At 36.0% G+C, this 25119-nt stretch overlaps 1 protein-coding gene across 2 annotated transcripts in view; it reads right to left on the reverse strand.

The window, feature by feature from the left end:
* The window catches only part of LOC124612369 (peptidyl-prolyl cis-trans isomerase-like 3), a 49613-nt gene extending 44781 nt beyond the window's left edge, over positions 1-4832 (reverse strand). The window contains exons 1-2 of one of the 2 annotated variants that reach the window (XM_047140536.1): positions 4644-4832; positions 4466-4540 (exon numbers count right to left, since the gene is read on the reverse strand). In XM_047140536.1, the coding sequence (XP_046996492.1) occupies positions 4466-4540; positions 4644-4646 (78 nt within the window). In that variant the 5' untranslated portion in view covers positions 4647-4832. The remainder of the gene's footprint in view (positions 1-4465; positions 4541-4643) is intronic. The other variant, XM_047140534.1, reaches the window with a different exon arrangement.
* Positions 4833-25119: the final 20287 nt, after the last annotated feature.

The following is a 25119-nucleotide window of genomic DNA, read 5'->3' on the forward strand; positions in this document are numbered from 1 at the left end:
ATCTGATATCTTATCTTCGTGGTCCTTAGGCGCAATGTTGGCAACAGTACAATCGTGTAACAGTCAACTTCAAATGCTTGTGTCTGTATGTGTGGATGGATATGTGCGTGTGTGCGAGTGTATACCTGTCCTTTTTTCCCCCTAAGGTAAGTCTTTCCGCTCCCGGGATTGGAATGACTCCTTACCCTCTCCCTTAAAACCCACTTCCTTTCGTCTTCCCCTCTCCTTCCCTCTTTCCTGATGAGGCAACAGTTTGTTGCGAAAGCTTGAATTTTGTGTGTATGTTTGTGTTTGTTTGTGTGTCTATCGACCTGCCAGCGCTTTTGTTCGGTAAGTCACCTCATCTTTGTTTTTATATATAATATTCTCAATACATTATATACAGCCAGGCTGTGCTATAATTTCCTACTGGACTCCCTTTGCATCTTTTATACTTCATGTGAGTGATGCGCATCAACATACTTGTTTTACAACAAAATGTGTGTTAAATATACAGCAAAAATATGTTAAATTAGGCGCAAACGTAAGCATCAGAAGACAGATCATGCTGTTACCGCAACTTTTATTTTGCATTCACATTCGTTTCCTTCATTAACTCACAATTAAATTATCACCTTCCATTCTAAGTTAGACCTCGAGCTATGCTATAGATCAGTTTCTCATCACAGCCAGGACTACAGGAGATGAGGGCAGTTCCATTATCACACTCTAAAATAGTTGGCTTCTTTTAAAATTACAACTGACTTTAATATTAATCATCCTAATTTAATATTCTTATTACATATTTTAATGCTATTGCATGTATTTTTACAATCATCTCACAGACAGTGAAATAGAAGAAGTTCAGAGACAGAATATTTTAGAGCGTATATGTAATGAACTGAGGACAATTTATGCTGATGAGCAGTTTTTATCACAGACAGATTAATGTAATTCAGTACCGAACACACGTTTGTATACATTCAATAGACTGTCAGTCAAAAGACTGATGAGGAATGATGAAACACAAAGAGTTAGTATGACATCAGAATAACTTAAACACACTGTTGGAACCCATCAAAGGGCGAAAAATGGATTAAGAGTGAAAAGATAACAGAATATACAAGAACAAAGAAGGCATGTGTGCGCAAATAAAAAGTAGGTTTCTGTGTAAGCTACTAGAAATTAGAGAAAAAAGGGAATGTGGAAGACAGTAGTATGTAGGGGCCTGTACATACTGTATAATCACTTTCCTTAACAATTCATTTCGCTACTGATAATAATAATGACATTTACAGGGATACTCCGCATGCAACCGTAGGGTGTGTGGAGACTGTACCCATTATCGCTACTAACCGTTTACTTTCCTGTTCCATTCGCAAAAAGAGTGAGGGAAAAGTGACTACCTTACATGGTCCCACAGGAGTTTTAATGTCTCATATCTTATCTTCGTGGTCCTTAGGCGCAATGTTGGCAACAGTACAATCGTGTAACAGTCAACTTCAAATGTCGGTTCTCTAAATTTTGTCAATAGTGCTTCTCGAAAAAGGATGTCGTCTTCCCTCCAGAGATTCCCATTAAAGCTCCCGAAGCAACTCCGTGACAATTATGTGCTGTTTGAATCTACCGGTAACAAGTGGGTCATTCCATGTTAAAGAGATTTTGTGACAAAAAATTAAAACGACAATATTACAAATATAAGCTTAAAAATGCCAAGTTAAAAGTACATTTGTTCATTGCAAAATAATCATGAATATGAAAAAATCAAATTTCTACCTTCACTAAGTGTTTAAAGTGCACTACTCTATGGCACCACAGAGAGGTATGTTTTAAGCTATTTCCAGATGAGTATTAGTTGTGTTATCTATGGCTGGTTGTTCTATTGTTGCAAAGGATATTGAAGTCAACATTGTTATAGCTCATAATAATTCGTTTTGTTGAGGTAAGCTAATTGCTTTTCTTTATTTTGTTAGTTTTATAATATATATGTAGCTTTTAACACCCGTAACAAAGAAGATACAAAAGTTTAATTTGTAATCTAGTAAATTTGTTCTGTACAATACCTTTCTGTAAAAGTGAGGTTATGCACATGTTTTACAAATATCATACCATTACATGGCATTTTGAAATCTTATTTAACACTCTTAGAGCTGTTACGGGTGTTACTAATTTTTGTTTCGGGTGTTACTTACCACATGCGTAACACCTGTAACTTGAATTGGAAGGTTTAATGCCACCTTCATCTTTAGTAGGCCTAGGCCCTACATTTAAATTATAACCAAAGGGTATTAATATGAATGGAAAAAAGTTTTTTTTTTTTTAACTATGTTTATTACATATAAAAACCTGACTCAACTGACGTTCTCCTAAAAAGTTAATTAAGCCCAAAATTCTTTAGATTACATATAGTTTATGTTTTCCATCCTAACTTTTCCAAGAACAACAATATTGCTAACCTCAGTTTTAAATTTAATATAGGCTCAGTAAACTGCTTATTGAGGCAAATTCTAGTCATTCATAAGAGCCTATGTTTAACAATGTACTGTGCTGGGCAGTTCAAAAATAAATATACTTTGTCCAATCTACGTTATTTTGAGAGAGATTTTGGATTGACAGTTGAGTGAAATTTTTTGCCAGTTCACATGGTGAAGGAGCCATGGATGGAATTGGAGGTGCACTGAAGAGGAGTGTGTGGACAGCTGTTAGATCTAGGAAAGTTATTATTAACAACGCAATTGACTTTTATGACTATACTCTGAAGAATTTTTCTAAAATGAAGGTACTATGGGTTGATAAGATAACAGTGGAATGTAACATTCCTATTTTGGATGAAAGGTGGAAAAATTTACAAGCAATTCCTCAAATCCAGGGCTGCCATCACTTTTGGCCTTATAACACAACTGATTTGCTGGTTTCAATAACATCAGAGTCATTAATGACAAGGGTGGCAGTATTTATTACTGAGGAGGCCAAAGTTAAAACATTACATGCAAAAAGATGCATAAACTTCTATGACGTGTGCAGTTCTGATGATTCTGATCACGAGACTGTTTCACTATCCGAATCACAAGACAATATTGGAAGTGCTTGTGAGTTAAGCTAACTAATAAAATTGAAAAGTCTGATTTAAAATATGGGTTATTTCTCTTGGTTGACATTCCAAGTGACAAAAAGAAGCTAACCCTATCCAAAATTCAATGCCGTTACTTGGGAATCTGCCAGAGTGAGTGAGGTTGATGAAGAGGAGGATGTGAAAATAATGTTTCTGAACTCAGTAGGAAAAAGTAAAACACTTTTTAAACTAGATGAAACTGATGTTTGTTTTGTGAAATTCAGTCCAGTACTATCTAAGGTAACAACACCAGAAATCAAACAACAAGGTAACCGTTTGTACTACGAGTTCAATTTTGAGATGGATGTTGCTGAAAAAGAATATTAAATGAAGTTTTTAAACCTATCAATAAGAAGAAAACATTTTTGTCATAAATTTAATAAGCCTACAAAATGAGGGAAATGTAAGTAATGATATCTTGGCCTAGTTGTACTAAAAAATTGTAACAAAATTTTTTGTGTAATAAACAGCTTTATCCTTCAAATATGTTTTCTTAAGTACATACTTTTATTCCAAATAAACTACAAAACTTTTCTTTTCTTTTTATGCAATTGTAAGAAGTAGATTTATTCCTTCAAGAATTTACTGTAACACACATACCGAGTTATGATGTCAAAAAAAAAAAAAAAAAAAAAAAAAAAAAAAAAAAAAAAAAAAAAAAAAAAAAAAAATATTTATATTTCAAAATAAAATTTGGGGCAATACCTCTTAACAGTTGTTTTACAAGTTTGCAGAAATTAGAGAATTCCCTAACTCATAACAGGGGCCAGGTCTACTTTTGGTAACACCCGTAACTCTACTTTTTTGATTAATAACCGGGAGAACAATAAAACAATTCCAGTATCAACATTTAATATAACATCAGCTTTAAAGGTTTTCAACATTAAATTCAATAAATATTGTTCCTTACATTATTTTTCCTGATTTTAAGGTGTGTACATGTAACACCTGTAACTATGGAATTGCCCAAATCTAGCAGACCGCCTCTGAACTCCTTCGATATCTACTGCAGTACAACACAATCAAGTATATTTTTCGGTACCCTCCCAGAGCAATAACACAGCTCAGGCAGTACTTTTATGTGGAGAAGAAATTTTAACCAAATATGTTGAAACCACACAATGGTTGCCACAATACTGGCTTACACCAACTACGATTTTAAAGACTGAAAGCTTGCCCTATCAAAGACTGCACTGACATATTCACAGCTATTACATGATTCATCATTTATTACTATGTAGAGCATTCACCCATCAGGTCTTGACACCACGGGGCCAACGGCTACGTCATACACGCAAAATTTAACACTATGCAACACTTACGCACAAGGTATAACCAAGCATTTATAAAGTATTCCACTTACTTAATCCATACCTCGCAAGCTTTTGGGCAGTATTCGCAGAAGAGTTCGATTTTCAAATCACCGACGTCCGTATGAATTGTAACCGACTGAAACAGTCCAAAATGTAAAAAACTGCATAACAACACTTCGAATGAAAATAGAGATACATCTGTGCAGCTTCAGTAGATAATGACGAAAAGAAATACATACCATGTTTCAGATAGTGCCAAAATAACAATTATCTCTTATCAAGGTCCTTGGACATCTACACACAACAAAACAATCACACTACACTTTACTGTCCACCACAACGGCGTTCTATTTAGTATTTACAATTTTACATTTATAAACTAGCGTTTTTGTCTCTGGTCATTGCCAACCGTAGAGACTAGTGCCAGTAATCACTGACTAGCGCGCAAGGGGATCTTTGCAACGCCACCTAGGTGGCGTTGATCTTTGTCACCTTGAAAGAAAATTATCTTTCACTGTCACGATACGTCAAAAAGGTGGTGTGCGCTCACGAAGGATGACTGTCACTAAACTTTTTTTTTAAGTCCAAGTGTCATTTGTCGATACGGATTCTAAAGAGACAGCCATTAATTCCGAACTCACCGAACTACCATAAAAAAGAGTGGTGGGTACAGCATACCCTTTTTCGAGAGACAGGCTAATGGCCAATACACAGTGTTCGTTACGGCACCGTCGCGTCACCGCACCGTCACGTCAAGGTGTATTCACACCGTCCGTCATGTCACAGCACTTCAAGCCAATTTAAGTCACACGATATCAACTCACATTGCTGTTCTTAACGCTGGAATTGCAATCCTTGCATGATGATTTTCAATTGTTCTTACGTGCGAAGCGCATATACGCACGCGGTAGCTAGCCATCGACCAACTCGTGTTTACGACAGACGGAATTGAAAGTATGCGTAAACCGAGTTCATACCAAGTTAAACCGAATTGGCAGCGCGGATTACCGTTCAATTCAGTTAACCAACCTGAGCTTCGTGATTACCCAGTCGGTGATTACATAATATAGTCACGACAGTTATGGACGCTAGGTGGGATGCAGTTTTTGGCCTTTTGGCTTGAAATTTTGAAGATAGGCCTGTGAAAGACCTGAAACATGCTGCATAGATTTTGAGGACTATTAAGTGTTTGTAAGACAGCCAAATGACTTTTCACGGTTATGAGTGCATATCGCACTACAGACCGCAATATTGTTTTTTTGTTATCTGATGGAAATGGAAATGAAGTCCCATGCTTCTTTTACAGAAGCGTAGGGGAAAGATGCGGGAGACCCACACCGCCATACTAGGCAAGGTCCTGACTGGTGTGGGCGGCCCAGGTGGCAATGCGGGCGGTCCTGCAAGGGGTGGGGGAGGGCCCCCCGCGTGCTCCCCATATGTATATTTAAACCGTGATAGCTCGTTTCATAAACCGAGTTAGCAGGAAACGCTGAATTAACATTCGACGTCGATTGCCACATTCACATCCGCTCGAGTTTTTACATCTCTTAAGATATGGTGTCCACAACTCGTGGTCTCACGGTAGCGTTCTCGCTTCCCGAGCAAGTGGTCTCAGGTTCGATTCCCAGTGGGGTCACGGATTTTCACCTGCCCCAAGATGACTAGGAGTTGTTGTGTCATCTTCATCATCATCATTCATCTCCATTAAGGTTGGAGAAAGGCAACGGCAAACCACCTCCATTAGGACCATCCCCAGTAGAGCGGTGTGGGTCTCCTGCATCCTACGCTCTGTCAAGAAGCATGGGACTTCATTTCCATTTCCATAAGATACAGTAACCAGATCGAGTTGCTAGGAAAATTCTAATAGTGCTCATTTCTCTTGCTAGTGTTTGCATAGTTTGTGAACAGATTTGATTGCAATTTTGTTTCATATGAAATCGGCTATCAGATTGGAAACACATTTCTTACTGTCTGACATTCCAGTATCAAAAAGCAATATGTTACACTTATTCCAAATTTTTGTGACAAGCTACATATCAAACACTGTATTATATAAACCCTCTAACATAGACAATTTTTTTCCTTGTGGCCAGTTCGTAATCAGCGATCTAGTAGCCAAATGCTACGACACAAGCATGAATGGCTACTGTGCTGCACATCACAATTACGAGTCTTTTGACATAAAATTTTGAAAATGGTGATACATCCGGAATTTGCTGTAGTGGTATGTTGTCAACGAGGTGATCTTAAGCTAGCCAAATCCCTTGTCACGAGCATTGATAGGTGGAACACTACAGACTGAAATTTGAAAATACAGTCATGAGACATTCTGAATTTCATGTAAGATTTGGACAGTGAATGGAAACCTTAATGTAGCCATACATCTCGTTATGTGAACGGTTGCTGTGATATAGGCCACATTGCAAAAATATTACTCATGACACTTGGAATTTACCACAAGCATTTTGACGATGAGCAGACAATCTTAAGATACCCAGTTACCATGGTTCAAGAAAGATGATTGGAGTAAAGTTGTCACTTTATCGTCATTTTCCTCAGTCACTTTGCACTCAAAATTTGAATGTATATTTCCTAATTGTCATGAAGCTAATGTTTCTGCTAGACCCACTTGTAAAAATCATTTATCAAACCCTTCATGGATTTCGATCAAACAAAATAAATAATAATAAGCTACCACACTTTTACAGGTAACAGTGAGTGAAATCACATTCTATAGGCATAGACTCAACTCGATTCAACAGGAGTTCAGTGGTGCGATGGCAGTAAGCTCCAGCCATCATCAATAGTGACCACCACAGTGCGACACATGAGCATAACTCAAATTAGCAGCAGTGTAGCTCAGGTTGACACAGAATCCACTCAACCCGAGTTAACCTGGTTTGGTAACTCAAGCTGACCCAGCTCCAGTGACAGCTTATATGCATGGATGCTGAAGTCGACTTTTGTATGAAAATGACATTTATTGGACTCAAATGGTTTGCACCTAGCAAAAAGCTTGTATATTAGAAACAGGAGACAGAAATCTAAAACATGGAAAAAACAGAGTTCTGCCCATGGCTGTGTATCGGAAGGAAATGAGCTTGTGAATCATGTGATCCGCAATGGACAGATGACATCAGCGGTCCAAACTTTACTTCAGAGAAACTCGATGTGAAGTGATGTGACATGACACGATGGAATGGCTGATGTGGATGCCACTATTTGAAATGCATTGAAGAATGTCTTGCAGGACTAGACGAGACATGATGTGATGTGAGGGCCACGTGAAATGGCGGTAGTAAATGGAAAGTTTCACGTAATGTTCATAAACTTTGACAACATCCAAAGAACTAATTTCAACAGTTTTGAATATGTGTTGATAGTTTTGACGAATCAGTTTACATTTTACCTGCAATCACATACAAAAATATGAACATGCGATTTTCTATCCCAGCTGAACATAAGCTGTCCTGAGCACTTAAAAAAGTTGTACAACTGTTTTCTCCCCATTCTTAATTGTCGTATTTATGTCTGAACAATCCTTCAAATTAATGTCGAAAAATGCTAGTCTCTTTTCGACTTGTTCTATAAATATGTCACTAACGATCACGTCCTTGTGCTTGGTCATGTTCTATGGAGATGTTGATACCATGTTGAGGTGTCACTGTGTAGAGCAAACGGAGTGTGGAGAATGCAAGGAGAGTGTCGATGTTGTCATTTGTGCAAGAGTGGCTACCAAAACCTAACAGCAAACTGACAGTTTCGCTATGGGCTTGTTCACGGGTTGGCAAACAAAAGTGTCACCCAGCTGTCATACCATGACCTGCACACACATATACATATACCGACAGAGTGGACAAGAATGACGAAATAGTCGTGATGACAAAGATCACTCGTGTATCCTTTGTGTGCTTCCTAGCCCTAACTGGGCAAACAATGCTATGAGCAATGATCAGTATAAATTCTACCAAACGATTAATAGTAGCCTATAGAATGGAGACCACTGCACACTAGAGGATGATTATTGTACTTTGGAATTATTTGTCGTGATAGAGGCGATACTGGAGTTTCTGAGTCATATCAGGAGCCACACACAACAATTTAGAAAATGTTAATGTTCTGAGAGGGGCTACTAAAACGATAACAAATATTGCTGAACGCTATAACTGCAAAAAGCAAAACTCCTAAAGGTCAATTCAAACTGGCTGTCACATCACATCAGACATCATCACACCAGGTTGTATTCACACTGTCCATCACATCCCATGAGTTTGCTTTAGTCCAGAAACGAAAGGTGAAAGTGAGCCTAAGAGTTACCATCCATGATACAAAAAGCCCAAATAGGAATTGAGGCACTAACAACTGCAAAGTTTATTGATGGCCAAAGTAAGCTTTTAACATACGTTTTTGATCAATTTTGTCATATAAATAAAGTTTGAAACAATATTTCAAAACGTCGACAATTATTTGCTGGCGAAAATATATATGTACAAACACAATAAGAGAGTAAATAGTTACTGTTTACCTTATCCCTTAGGTTTTTTTCCCTTACATAACTAATAATGTTGCTAACAAGTGTACTTTTCTCCATCATTACAACTGATCTTTTAGTTAAAGTGTTACTTAATGAAATTTTTTTTCATCAACTTATGTTCTTATTTATATACAGTGTGCATATCAGCTTTGTTCTGTTATTGTAAATCCTAAATAACTTTTCTGATCTTGTTAATGGAAGAACACTCGATGGAAAAAAATATACAAATTGTCATAGAACATTCGCAATTTGCCACAGAAAGAAAACACAGTATTTATTGTTGTGCATTTCAAAATCTCGACATTTATTTGATAGCGAAAATATATACATAGGAACATTTGTTTATTTATTTGGTCTTAAGAGAATCTCCTCTATTAATGCATCAAATATGCAAGTGCATAAAAGAATATAACAATAAAGTACAGACTGAAATATAAAGGATTATATCGGTAATGTGAAGTAAAGTTCGCTGCAAGCTATGCCTGTCTTGTATTTTTATTCCAATCTTCTTAATGGAATTACCAATCTCTTTATATAGATAAATTTCTTTGAGAGTAATGGGTGAGTAGCTGCTAGTGGAAGCTGATTATCCAATGACTGTATCAATTTGATAAAACGAGTCTGTTAATTGTTACATTTGGCACAAGAAATGAGGATGTGATTTACATCAGCGATTGTCTAAGAGCTACACTCACATGCAGGAGAACCGAAAATGTTACATATATAAATGAAGCATGAAGGAAGCATGGCTGAAATTAAGCAGAATTATGGTCGATGTAATGAAACTGTTCAACGGAGCCCTCCTGATCCATGGTACAGACATGATTTGAGCTGTAGCATTGCGTAAAATCTACCCTGATGTTGTTTAGGTTTATTCCACTCCTCTTGCCATTGGAATAGAGCCAGATCATTGATGTCATGCATTAAATCCATATATGATATTTTGTATTTGAGAATACTGCCTGTTGATTTCTCCTGTTTAGCTAAGATTCCCACCTCCTCACTGTATTTTATATATACACGAGAATGTACCAATAAGATTATCAATTTGGCCTTCTTATGATAGCAATACACTCCCTTAATCAAGCTTTACTGTATGACCAAATGATGATGGCGTCCTCTTGGGTAAAATATTCCGGAAGTAAAATAGTCCCCCATTCGGATTTCCGGGCGGGGACTACTCAAGAGGACGTCGTTATCAGGAGAAAGAAAACTGGCGTTCTACGGATCGGAGCGTGGAATGTCAGATCCCTTAATCGGGCAGGTAGGTTAGAAAATTTAAAAAGGGAAATGGATAGGTTAAAGTTAGATATAGTGGGAATTAGTGAAGTTCGGTGGCAGGAGGATCAAGACTTTTGGTCAGGTGATTACAGGGTTATAAATACAAAATCAAATAGAGGTAATGCAGGAATAGGTTTAATAATGAATAAAAAAATAGGAGTGCGGGTTAGCTACTAGAAACAGCATAGTGAATGCATTATTGTGGCCAAGATAGACACAAAGCCCATGCCTACTGCAGTAGTACAAGTTTATATGCCAACTAGCGCTGCAGATGATGAAGAAATTGATGAAATGTATGACGAGATAAAAGAAATTATTCAGGTAGTGAAGGGAGACGAAAATTTAATAGTCATGGGTGACTGGAATTCGTCAGTAGGAAAAGGGAGAGAAGGAAACATAGTAGGTGAATATGGATTGGGGGGAAGAAATGAAAGAGGAAGCCACCTTGTAGAATTTTGCACAGAGCATAACTTAATCATAGCTAACACTTGGTTCAAGAATCATAAAAGAAGGTTGTATACCTGGAAGAATCCTGGAGATACTAAAAGGTATCAGATAGATTATATAATGGTAAGACAGGTGGGTAGATCACATAACTAATGAGGAGGTATTGAATAGGATTGGGGAGAAGAGAAGTTTGTGGCACAACTTGACTAGAAGAAGGGATCGGTTGGTAGGACATGTTTTGAGGCATCAAGGGATCACAAATTTAGCATTGGAGGGCAGCGTGGAGGGTAAAAATCGTAGAGGGAGACCAAGAGATGAATACACTAAGCAGATTCGGAAGGATGTAGGTTGCAGTAGGTACTGGGAGATGAAGAAGCTTGCACAGGATAGAGTAGCATGGAGAGCTGCATCAAACCAGTCTCAGGAATGAAGACTACAACAACAACAACGATCATATCCGGAATATATTTGTTAGCTAATTTGTTCCAGTGCCTACACTCAACGTTTATGTGGACGCTCTGTAAATAAAATACAATTAAAATCCCAGAGAGTAAAGTTGAAATATAAATTTTAGGGGGCTCCAAAACTGCTGTCACCTCTTGTTTATATAGGAGCTGTCTTAGGTAATTTGTATATCTTCTGGACTGGAATATGCCATTGTTAAACTCCTCTTTAAGAAATGTTATAAGAGGGATGTGAATAACTACCAATCTGTTTCAATGCTGACATCCTTTTCCAAAATTTTTGAGAAGGTGATGTATTCTATAATGGTATCCTATCTAGGAAACCACATCTGCAACATATCACAGTTTGAATTTCGGAAGAGTTGTCCTACTGAGAATGTAATTTTCATGTTCACTCACCAAATTTTACATGCACTGAATAATAAAATAGCCCCTGTTGGTAATTTCTGTGACTTATTTAAGGCATCTGACTGTGTGAATGATAGTATTCGCCTAGATAAATTGAAGTTTTAAGAGACTGATGGAATTACCAACCTATGGATAATGTCATATCTAACCAAAATAATGTAGAAACCTGTACTTACTAACTCAACCAATAGTCTGGAGACATAATTCGAACTTGGAGAAATCATGTATGACGTTCTCCAAGACTCAATTTTAGGTCCACTATTGTTCCTTATATATGTAAATGATCTTCCAGCCTAAAATACAACAAGCAGCATTAGTTCTTTTTGTAGATGACACTAGTGTTGTAATCAGTCCAAGCATACATACAGAAACAGAAGATATAATAAAAAATATTGTGAAAAGTATCATTGGCTGGTTTTCTGCTAATTTTCTCACATTCAGTTTTAAAAAGACGCAATATATTCAGTTTTTCCCATCTAGGGGTACTATGCCAGTGATACGTGTAACATATGGTGAGGAAATAACCACTAGAGAAGACATTTCAAAATTGTTAGGTGTCCGCTTTGATGAGAATTCAAACTGGAAAAACATATTTTAGATCTCCTAAAACAACTTAGTTCAGCCACATTTGCACTTAGAATCGTAACAAGTGTTGGAGAGAGGCAAATCAGTAAGTTGACATATTTTGCATCTATTCATTAGATGATGTCATATGGAATATCCTGAGATCAGCAGGTGATGATTTTAATGTATCTTGCTGTCATTGCGAGCAAGAGATGTTAGAAATGATTTGTTGATGTGTCTCCAAACAATAATGCTGTCACTCTTTGCCCATGTCAGGCACTGGCCATATGTTTTAATAATTAGATGTTTCACCTACCAATGTTTTAATAATTATTTTTTTTACATATCTTATAACAATGTGTTGATCTCGCATAGAAATTATGAAGGTGAACTAAAACCTAAGTTAAAAAATAGAGGCATGGTGCCTTATTCTGGGGCCCAACATATGCCATGGTAAGAAATAATTGTATGTGTGTTACATGCTCGTTTTTCTCTGTTTCATCTATCTTATCTAACCAAACATCAGTGGATAAAACCTGTAACAACAGAAAGAGATGCCTCATGTCAGTTAAGACTTATCAAAATTGGAATAATATTTTTAGATGAAAAGCATTTATGCAACATGATGCAAAATTGTAAGGAAAAGCCAAGGGACATCAGCACACCTAGTTCACCTTTACGTATTGTTTGTAAAGTTCTTACCTAAAGTTGTCAAACATAACCACTATTGTGCCATGCATTGTCAATATGGGGTGCTAGCCAATCTTCTGTTACTAAATGAGAATCCATGTCATCTGTATGTAATAGTCAGTAATTATTGTAGTGCACAATTATTGAAGAAGTGAACTTTAGCACTGTGAGTAATTGCGCTTTTAAAATTTTGCGATGTTCTCTGAGATTAAAATAAAGCAAAATTCGGTAAACCAGAAATGAAGGAAATGGAACATGATACAGAAGAACAAGTTCATATCGATGGAGGTAACATTGTCGAACCGACTATGACAAGACAGATTCCTTCAAAATCCGCTGTTGCTAATGTAATTGATTTGTTCAAGGAACCTGTTGTACAAGTGCCACTCGTGTGGAAGTTATGCTGTGCAAACAACTCTCAAACAACTCTTACAAAAAATGGTTCAAATGGCTCTAAGCACTATGGAACTTAACATCTGAGGTCATCAGTCCCCTAGACTTAGAACTACTTACACCTAACTAACCTAAGGACATCACACACAGCCGTGCCAGAGGCAGGATTTGAACCTGCGACAGTAGCAGTAGAGCGATTCCGGACTGAAGAGCCTGGAACCGCTCGGCCACAGCTGCTGGTCAACCTCGTACATCATTTGATGATTTATTTGGAAAACTAGCTGAAATATTGACTTCTCAAAATACGAAACTAATGACTGAACTGAATGAAAATTTTTCTTCCATTGCAGAGGAACAGTCCACAAAAATGAATGACAGTTTATCTCATACTGTGAAAGGACGGTCCACCAAAATGAATGAAAATTTTTCTGACATTGGAAGGGAACAGTCCACTAGAATCAATGATAGGTTGCAAGCACAATCCAATAGTATGGACGAAAATTTGATTATGTAGTTAAAGATGTAAATAATTAGGATACTGCCACTCTGGATTAAGTGAAAAACAGGATATCAGATCTTACAGAAGCATACTGAGAAATATCAGGTGTACAACGCCAATTGTATGAGGATGCTAAAGAATTAAAAAGTACTCAGACTATAGTGGAACCTAATATCTCAAAATTGACGCAAGTTAACAATTTGACACCTGAGCTAGACCACAGAACAAACCAAACCTTGTCTACTCAAGGTGAAATGTTTAATAAAACGTTTAAGGAATATATTTCAGAGAAAAATGCTTACATTCCTCAATAGACTGAAAAGGAAATTCGTGGTGCAGTACAGTTCATTGGTGCATAGGTCCTATTTGAACCAAGGTCCTCTGGCGAGACAATACAAAATGAGCTCAGTCAGACATGACCGATATTGACCTTGACTTACCTGACTGGCGTGATGCTGCTAATATACAGATTTCTGAGACCTGAAACCAGAACGTCAGATGATAAAGAACTTACCACGTGAAGCAATACTGACACCAGCACATGCATCGAAAAGTATGGTAATACAAGTAAATACATTCAGTCTATTCTTGCAGCACCAAGGGCCTAGTAGCTCGTGTCTGGAATGTTCGTATGATTTGGTGGAGGCAGCACCAACGCTAACTGTTGTGCTTTTCGAGGACAGTTTGCTTCAGCAACAGCAATTCCCGGTTTATACAACTAAGAAAAAGTATCCACATTCAGTCATTTTCATTTGTAGTGTTAAAGGGTTCTTACCTAAAAACTAGAATGAGAGACAAACAATATACTGTGTGGCATCATACATGCAAGAGAAATCCACACCTGAGATGCAGCAATTTCTGAAATCTGTTCAACTTTTGATCAATCTGAACAGGTTTTCTTGTGAAGGGTTGGTCAGATCATGACAAACCTTACTTACAATAAAAAGTGTTCGATCCAGACATACAACCGGAACCAGGGCAGTCTCAGAAGATATTCTGAGAAGTATTTAGGGAAAAACGCTTCTGGGCCGACCCTATAGGACACAAAGACGCCATAGGAATACTGAAGGGAAACTTCCAATCAGCATTCGTGAAAAATTAATGCACTGGAGGACAAAGTAGAAAACTCCCTGTCCATGGTAGAGTCACTTGATCTGATTCAAGGGGAATCCAAGCATATTAACAGCAACGCTAGCACAGCATCACAGCATTCTGAGAACCACAGCAATAATGAATCTTGTCGTTGCAGCATTGGCACCCCGCCTCCACCTTTTCCTAGAAATGAAAAGAGACACAACCCGGTGGAAACTGTTTCATGGACTTCGAGGTGAAATTAAAATAGTAAACATCAGTACCATCCTGAATACTAGATGGGTAAGAATATGCCAGATCAGGAGTACTGGGCTCCTTTAAACAACGAAAATCAGTGGCAACCGAATTTTCGCGGGCTACCACCTATATAGGATATGAATGGTAACTGCAGTAGGCCAGTACATTATTCTGAACCACTTCTTGGCTGGCCACAGCAACATTCCGGTTCTCTTAAGAGTGGTCAAAGTCACTGAAGAATGGTCTTACAGCTCTAATCAGTCAACAGAAGAGGCGGTCTTATCTTGCTCCCAGGTATCGACTGTGGAATGATATGGGGCCACACATTATAATTTAGCAACACATATGTTAAGTTATAACAATGGAAAGGATATATGCAACAAGTTATATGATGATCCTATGTCTTGCACAAAACAGTTTGAAGACTAGGTTCAGGCCACTGTACATGCTATTGTTGGTGGAATACCATCTGTGGTAGTTATTGACACAGGAACAAAAATGAATTTCTTGATGAGTCATTTTTCTGAAAGGATCTGTGAGACTGCTAAGATTTCGACATCACTAGTGCAAATTTGTATTATGTTGGGTGCTACTGGCGTCCATATGCAGAGGGTGGAAAAGCAGGTGGAGTTAAAATTTGAGGACGGAGCAGTTGCGTGCACATTTTTCATTGTGAGGGAGTTATCTGTGGCATTCTTACTAGGCATGGATCTCCTACTACAGGGAGATGCAAGCGTCGACCTCCGAAGTGGTTATTGAATACTGTGGAGGAAGAAATAATATTAAATTTAATTTGTATTTGTGCATGTTGAGGCAGATTCTGCCAGACTATTAAGTTAAATATAATAGCCAATAAAACTCTATGAGCATGTTTGACCTAATTGACTACACATTGTATGAGCCTGTTTCAACGAATGCCAGATACTAGTTAGATTTACGCCAAGGCACAAGAATCTGGGTGCCTTAGCGAACGTCAAAAGTCTGAACTGTTAGTTATTGCAATCAATTGTTCATATATTGTCCTGCAAACCAGGGGTGATAAGAGATTATGTACATCATATGAATGTCGTTTCCCAAGATACATTTTCACACGAAACCTATTCCATTCCATGGCCAAAAAGTGAAGGAGTCAGTTGGGATGTACCTAGGATGACGTTTTGAAGGTTTTTGGTTGCACTGCATATATGTATGTATTGTTCTATGATATGATGTGTTATTTTTATTTTGTAATGATCTATGGAGGGATAATTCCTGATGTGAAAGCCAATGAATTCCACGGAAAAGTAATATGCAGGCAAATGTGTCACGTGAATTAATTGTAAGAAAAAACCCCATTTAACCCCTTTTCAAAAATACTGTGTATTAGCATGAAGATTTCTGTTTACTGTGAAATGTGGACTGATCATGACTACTACAGTGGAGTCCAACCAAAGCTAGTAGGCCATCTGTTGCTGTTTTTGCAAATTTCTCTATAACATAAATATCGCTATAGAATTCAGATTTATCTTATTCCTTGACAGTGAATGTTAAAGGCTGGAAAAAAGGAGAAAATTTATAACCCGTATGCAGTCATGTATCACAATATATATATTATTCAAAATTATTCATGTTATTCAAGTTATTCAAAAAACGGTAGCGAGAACTGAACATTTTCTGCCATTAGCGGAGTACTGTGTGTAGAATGAAATGACAGTGTGAAAATTGGGTACAGTGACATTCCTTAGCTAAAGTAGCAAACCAAGGGATATGATTACTTAGACTGTAGATTCTTATCTTGTATTTTTACTAATTCATTTTGGATTTAAGTAATGACATGTCTTCTACTTGTAGTGTTGTTTTAATTATTTTCTTTGTAGTAGTGTCGACATAGTATCAAAAGGCAAACTGAGTCACAGATTGTTTTCGTAAAAGTTTGAGAATTTGAAATAAGTAGGAAATTTCTTAAGTCTTGACCATTTGTGTGGCACTTGCATCTTCTGTGACTTGCCATTTTGCATCTCATTCCGAAATGTTAAGTACCTTAAACCACATTGTGTTATGTTCTAGACAGCCTGGTGTCCTAACCATTTCTGTGTCATTATTTCTGGTGTTTAGAGTCCTGGGCCAGTATATTCCACAATTGAAAACACAGCCAATAAGTAACGGTATCCTCACTTAAAATTCAGTGTGTACCCTATCATTATACTTTGTAAAAGAAAAGCATGTGTAATGTCAAAGTACACTGTACATAGATATTATAACGCTCCAGGGACTATAATGACAGAAACGCTAACTTTGGTAAAGAATACGATGAGTGCGTAAATGCACAAATGCTCTACTTCAATGTGACACTTCTGATGGTCGAAAATGGTCGTGTTATAACGCTGTGTACGAGCAACTGCGTTACTGATGTGAAAACAGAGTGACAATAAAAAGTATGAATGTGCACAGAGAAAGAGTACTCACCTCAGCCCAACAGTAAGGAGGATGGAGACGAGTGATGACTTCATGGACAACACAAAATCCTGATAATCTGTAGGACGCTAGAAACACAGACACTTTTGAAAAGCACACACGCCATGACTCTCAAAGAAGAGATGTCTGTGAAAAATGACAGCTTACAATACTTTGGCTCTGTTATGGACCTGACGGTTGTTGCGTTGTCTTGAGTGTGAGGACAAGTTCTGCCCATCTTGCCATGAAAGTACAGTCTTTTAGTGTATGTGTCGAAGTAAACAGAATAAATAATGGAACAATAAACCATTAACTGAAATAGGAGCAAAGTAAATCTGTTTGCTTCTATTAAACGTAATTTTTAATGCCAACTAACATAAAAACTACTGTCAACATAGAGTCAGTGAATAACAGAAGTCCCAACAGTAGCAGATTGTGAGCGCATTAAGTAACTGGAAGTTTTGTTTAACGTCGACAGGTGACTTCACATGAACAGTATCAGCTTTGTACTTTCCAGCCTCTATCATGCAGCAATACTGCCTTCTCACCTTGTTTCATAACAACAAGAGCTCAGCCTCGTTTCCCCTGCTGATCACTATGTCACTGAGTTCATGAACTCCATGTGTTTACTTTGCTCTGTATTCAGTAAAAAATCTTCTAAATTCATCTACTGTTACCTGTCCAACTGAAGTCAACAAGTCTACTTTGCTCTGTATTCAGTAAACAAATTTGTAAATTCATCTACCATCGCCTGTTCATCTGAAGACAATAAGTCTGCTGAGCTTTGTATTCAGTAAAAAATGCTTAAATTCACTTATCGTAGCCTGGTCATCAGAAGACATCAGTACTATGGCTGTACCAATACTGGACAAAAGCGCATTTCGTAGTCAAATTTCAAATTTTCAATTCAAGAACTCAATTTCTTGTTCCCCCAAATCAAAAAATCTTGTTCACCCCACCACCCCCAAATCAAAAAAATTTCGTTTTCCTCTCGAAAAAATAAAAATCCAATTCTACATAACTACAATCCAAAAAAAATATGTGGACAAAGTTGAGCTGTCAAACATCATTTGCCTATCTCGAAAAAAAATTCAATTTTAACATACTAAAATTTAAGACTGTTAAATTTTATTCTCTATAAATCAGAGCTGTCAAACCTCATTTGCCTTACTCAAAAAATCAAATTGAATTTAATCATTTTTAAAAATTATAAAACTATTAAATTTCATGCTGTAAAATGGGCGCCAACAAACTTCAGATCTCAACAACACATTTTAACAGCGAACATTTCAATAAAAAAATTCACAACTCTCTAAATACAATGGAAAAAATATGGTGGACAAAGTTGATATGTTTAAGAGCTTAGAAATTTTTTATGAAGGAAAGCATGAATTGAATGCAAAAGATTTAGAAACTTATTGTAAAAAAATGGCTACTCAAACCTATCTATAAAAGATTTGTGGGAGTTTTTTGGTTATTTTAATAGGAAAGAAAAGATGAAAAATATGAAGGAAGGACCTAAATTTTAAAACTAAAAAAAAACTTCGATCCACTGGTAAAACAGAAAAACTGAAGAATTATTTCAAGCTTAAAAAGCGAAACTTGATTGAGCTTATTGTAAGTCTTGTTGACGACGACGATTTGAATAAAAAAATCTTAAATATGTTCACCAAATCTGTAAACCAAAAACAATATAAAACTATTCTAAATTTAGAAAAGACCATTAATTGATCTTATCAAAGGAGATGAAGTTAAAATTAATAATGATGAGGATTTGAGTAAAACATCTTTAAATGATTTTCATCAAATTTGTAAAATGAAAATTTTTTTAAATTTATTATGATCTTAATAAACAATCGAACTTGTGAATGGATCTAAGGGCAAAATTATTATTAAAGATAATGAGATTTATCTTCAAAAACTTCTAGTAGAAAAGTATCATGAAATTAAACAAAAAATTATCAGAAAAATGTGCTAGGTTTCAATTCTCTAGACGATGATGATTTTTTCAAAGCACCCAAACGAATTTAAAGAAAACACTCAGCTTTTGAATCAAGAATAGTAACTTATGGATTGTATCATATAGATAATATTGTGCAACCAGAAGAATTTTTTAATCAAAATAAAGAAATAATAATCACCAAATGAAGAACATTTTAAGACAAAGCAGAGCAATTAATGTTAACATGAAATTTTAATTTTAAAAGTCAAGAAGAACTTCAAAAATTTAATTTGAAAACATCAAGTTTTATTCAGAACAGTGGATTCAGAAGAATATTATCAAAATTCAACAAATAAACTAATAACATAAATGGAAGAAACGCAAAGAAAGTTGCAAAGTCTAACAGAAAGAAGAAGGTTCTGTTGCTAGGTAGTTCGCACAGTAGAGGTGTGGGCCAGCAGTTCCAGGAAGTGCTGGGGAGTGAGTACCAGATCACCAGCATTGTGAAGCATACTGCGGGGTTGGCTCAGATGACTGACACCATAGGGGAGTTATGTAGGAACTTTATGAAGTTGGATCACGTTGTGATAGTGGGTGGAGCAGGGAACAGTCTTGATAGGGACAGGGAATATGATGTAGGTGGTGACCTGGTAAAGGTAGCTACCCAAACTGCTCGCACAAATGGGCACTTTGTGCAACTATTTCAGCATATTTGTCGGTCTCATCTTAATGCAGCTGCTAGGCATGTTAACATGGCGCTCGACAGAGAGCCGATGGCAGAGGGCATGGGTTTGGCGCTTGACAGAGAGCTGATGGCAGAGAGCATGGGACACATTTCAGTGGTGCCAGTTGTGTCTATCAGTAAATTGGATTTCACAATGCATGGCCTGTACCTCAATAGGTACGGGAAGGGGAGGCTGGCAAAGCTTATAGCTGACAGTGTAGTGGGTGGTGGTGGGATCACTCATGGCAAAATTCCTGTAGTAGTTGGTGTACCTTTTTTCGACTCAATTCAGCTGATTGGTATAACTGCTTAAAGGAAGTCCCTCTAACTAAGGGCTCGCCTTCAGAGGACATCATGTTTCCAAGTAGAGAAGGAATTAGCACATTTCATGAAAATATAAGAGATATTAGAGACAAAGTTAGTGAACTGCTTATAGATGTTGACTCTGAGATTATTTGTATGTTGGAGCACCACTTAAATAATTTGACAATTCAGAGGCTTCCTTTACCAGGATACAGAGTAGTTGGCAGTTTTTTTAAGGATTTCCTTGAGGGGTGGGGGAGTGGCTATGTATGCAAAAAAAACAGTTTGCCATTTGAGTCCATAGACATATCATGGCACTGCACTGAACAGATATTTGAATGTTGTGCAGGTGCAGTTGAATTTTGTGAAACTAAATTTCTAATTTTTGTTGTTTATAGGTCCTCTAACTCTGACTTCAGAGCATTTCTGCTCAAGCTAGAGAGTGTTCTTGATTCACTTTGTAGGAAGTACCAGAAATTAGTTATATGTGGTGGCTTCAATATAATTTTTTTATATAATGCTTCAAGAAAAAAAAGATGTTGATAGATCTCCTAAATTCATATGATCAGATGCAGACTATGTTTTTTCCAACTAGGGTGTAGAGGAATAATAACACAGCCATAGACAATATTTTTATTTATTCTTCATTACTAGATGGACATTCTGTTAGTAAAGGGGTGAATGGGCTTTCGGACCACGATGGACAAATTTTAACACTAAAAGTCGTTTGTAATCAAACAAATGTACCATATAACTGAAAAACTATATAGGAAAGCTAATCTAACACAATAGGGAGTTTTTTAAACGTTGTCAAGGAACAAGAGTGGGAGCATGTTAATAGTGCCAGTAACATAGATGATAGATATAATGTTTTCTTTAACACATTTCTCATGTTCTTTGAGAGTTGCTTTCCATTAGAACATTCTATCATATAGAAAAAAGTGAAAATTATATCAAAATGTTAGATGTATTCACAATCAATCTCCACTAACCCATTACAAACTGTATTGTAAGGTGCTTAAAACGTTATTAGGAAGACAAAGAGTATGTGGTATGAAAATAGAATAGTTAATACACAAAATAAAATTAAAACTATATGGTCAGTTGTGAAGGAAGTGTCTGGTCAGCAAGGTCGATGACATGAAGTCAGTTAGTAGTAAAAATATTTCTGTTAACGATAAATCAGATATATGTCCAATATTTAATAATCATTTTCTGAGCATTGCTGGTGAATTAAATAAAAATTTAGTTTCTACAGGGAATCATATAAGTTTCTTAGCAAATGCCTTTCTGAGATTAATGCCTGAAATACTCCTCTGTAACACAGACAAAGGGGTGATTGAGTGAATAATTAAATCACTGAAGAATAAGGATTCTCATGGTTATGATGGAGTGCCTAGCAGAATATTAAAGTACTGTGCAGCACATGTTAGCCCTGTATTTAGCCATATCTGTAATTTTTCTTTTAGGAATGGTCAGTTTCCTGAACAATTAACGTACTCATTACAAAAGCTGCTTTATAAAAGGGAGAAAGGGATAATTTGGACCATTTTTGACCTATTTCTATGCCATCAGTGTTTGCAAAAGTTATTGAAAAGGCTGTGTATGTAATTGATCATTTAATATCACACGATTGGCTCTCGATTGTACAGTTCGGCTTGAGAAGTCGTTTAACATCTGAAAATGCTATATTCTCTTTTCTGTCTGAGGTACTGGATGGGTTAAGCAAAAGGTTTCGAACACTAGGCATTTTTTGAGTTATCTAAGGCATTCGATTGTGTTGATCACAAAATATTGCTCCAGATGCTGGACCATTATGGAATACAGGGAGCAGCTCACAATTAGTTAACCCCTTGGTTTATCAACAGACAGCAATAGGTCATATTTATAATGTTGAGAATGGCTGTGATGTGGGGTCTGAGTGGGGTACAGTGAAATGGGGAGTGCCCTAGAGGGTCAGTGTTGGGGTCACTCCTGTTTCTTACTTATATAAATGATATGGCATCTAGTATTACTACTAACTCTAAAATATTTCAGTTTTTTGATGACACTAGCTTGGCAGTAAAGAATGTTGTGTGCGACATTGGCTCGGTTTCAAATAGTGCAATTCATGACCTAAGTTTATGAGTTATAGAAAATAAACTAACGCTAAATCACAGTAAAAACTCAGTTTTTACAGCTTCCAACACACAATTTAACAAAACCTGACATTTTAATTTGCCAGAATGGGCAATTGATTAGTGAAACTGAACAGTTCAAATTCTAGGTGTTCAAATAGATAGTAAACTGTCGTGGAAAGCCCACTTTCCGGATCTTGTTCAGAGACTTAATGCTGCTAATTTTATTATTTGAATGGAATCTGAAGTGAGTGATTGTTTGACACGAAAATTAGTCTACTTTATTGTTTTCATTCGCTTTTGTCGTAGGGTATTGTATTTAGCGGTAAGTGTTCCACTCTAAAGGATATTTTTGGTTCAGAAACAGACAGTTAGGGCAATAAGTGGTGGAAGTTCACAAACGTATTGTCGACCCCCGTTAACGAGTGTGGTTATTTTGGCATTGGCCTCTCAGTATATATATTTCTACTTTCTTGTTAACAATAGTAGCTTATTCCCAAGAATAAGCAGCTATCACTCAGTTGAAACTCGGCAGAAATCAAACCTGCATTTGGATCGGACTTCCTTAACTCCTGTGCAGAAAGACATGCAGTATAGAGCTGCGTCCATTTTCAATATTTTACCACTCAAATTCAAAAATCTTAGCAATAAACCAAGCGCTTTCAAATCGAGTTTTCCCATGGTTTACTCCTTCTATTCTATCAAGGAGTTCCTTGAAAAATTAAGCTGATTCCTGTTGTATTGTTGAATGCATTTGCTTAGACTTTTTGACTGACTTTTTTGAGGTTCATTAACATTTTATTTTTACTGTTATTATATTATGTTGTAATTTCATGTCCTGACACGTTCCATGACCTTGGAGATTTGCTTCTCTATTTGGTCCTACTAAATTGGCCTCTGAATAAAAAAATAAAAATAAATAAAAGAATCTGGTTTGTCTTTATTTTATATAGACAATTTAGAGTTAAACATTAACAGGTACAACCCAATTTATCGTTCTTTATCTAGGGATTTAGCAAAATAAATTAAAGACAATAAAGCAGTAATTAATGTAAAAACTACAGATCAAAAACGCTTCCTTTATACAGTAAAATCAGCTTTATATGGAGCAAGTCACACGTAGAATTACTAAATAGTCATAAAAATATTGGATTAGAATTAAATGAAATTTTTGGAAAAGGAAAATTTAATTTTCTATTTCTGTTAAAAGATATTCAAAAATTTGAGAAGAAATGAAATATTTCAATCACATTATGAAATAACTGGTAAAGAAGGAGAAAGTATTATTACATATCCTCTTTATCACTCACAAAATAAACAAGAAAAACATGTAAATCTTCTTTTAATGAACAATTCGCATTGTTGTTGGATAAAAATCTAAGTAGCTCAATTAGATGACAGACAACTGAAGAAGGACACCAAATTTATCCTAATGATCGATGTTTAAGATATTTTTTATTCACAAGAAACATTAGAGATTCATGAAGTCGATTGGAAACATCATAAAGAAGGAAAAATTGATATGCCCATTATAGGTCAAAAAACTGAATTCAAAAATTATAATAATTCATTAAGGGTTCCTTTTGTTGTTTATACTGATTTCAATTGTCTGTTAAATGATTTTCTAACTTCTCAGCCAAATCCTGAAAAATCGTACATTAACTAATATCAAAAACGTTTTCCCATTTCATTCAGTTATTGTGTGAACTATTTGAATGGTCATTAGAAAATATATACATATGTTGGTGAAGATGCAGCGCAAAAATTCGTTGAAATGTTAAAAAAAGAATCTTGAGAATTTGCTAGAAAATAGATATGAAATGTTCAAATGAAATTGACTAAAGAAGAAGTACTCAATTTTAAAAAATCAGAAATTTGGGAACAAGAATTTGACTTTGGTTGTAAGAAAGTGAGAGATCATGACAATTGAACTGGAAATTTACTAGAATCTGTACATGAAGACTGCAGTCTTAATTACAAAAATCCAAATTTTGTTTATGTTTATATTCACAATTTAACAAATTATGATGTTCATTTATTTACCAAAAAATTGGCAGTAGACAATAAAGATATTGATGCAATTCAAAATAATGAACAAAAATATATTTTTTCTAGTAAACAAGTTGAGAATGGATTAACAATAAGATTATTTGATACATTCAAATTTATGGCTTCAAGCATAGATAAATTATCTTCTAACCTTACAAAAGAACAATTTAAATAAACAGCAAAATATTTGGAAGGTGACCAAATTGATTTAATAATAAAAAAGGAGTTTATCCTCACAAGTAGATTGATTCTGAAGAAAAATTGCAAGAAACCAAATTGCCCAAATAAACTGCTTTTATTTGAGATGTAATAAATCAGGTATTTCGGATGAAGAATATAATAGAGCAAAACATTTTGGAAAAGGTTCAATATCAAAAATTTAGATGAATATAGAAGATTATGTATTAAATCAGATGTCTTAATTTTAACTGAAATCTTCGACAATTTTAGAGATACATCCATTAAATCTTATAAACTCGATTCACCCTGGTATTTCATGGTTCCACGATTGGCTTAATATTCAATATTAAAAAGGACA

Source organism: Schistocerca americana, chromosome 4, assembly GCF_021461395.2.
Source record: "Schistocerca americana isolate TAMUIC-IGC-003095 chromosome 4, iqSchAmer2.1, whole genome shotgun sequence".
NCBI lineage: Eukaryota > Metazoa > Arthropoda > Insecta > Orthoptera > Acrididae > Schistocerca > Schistocerca americana.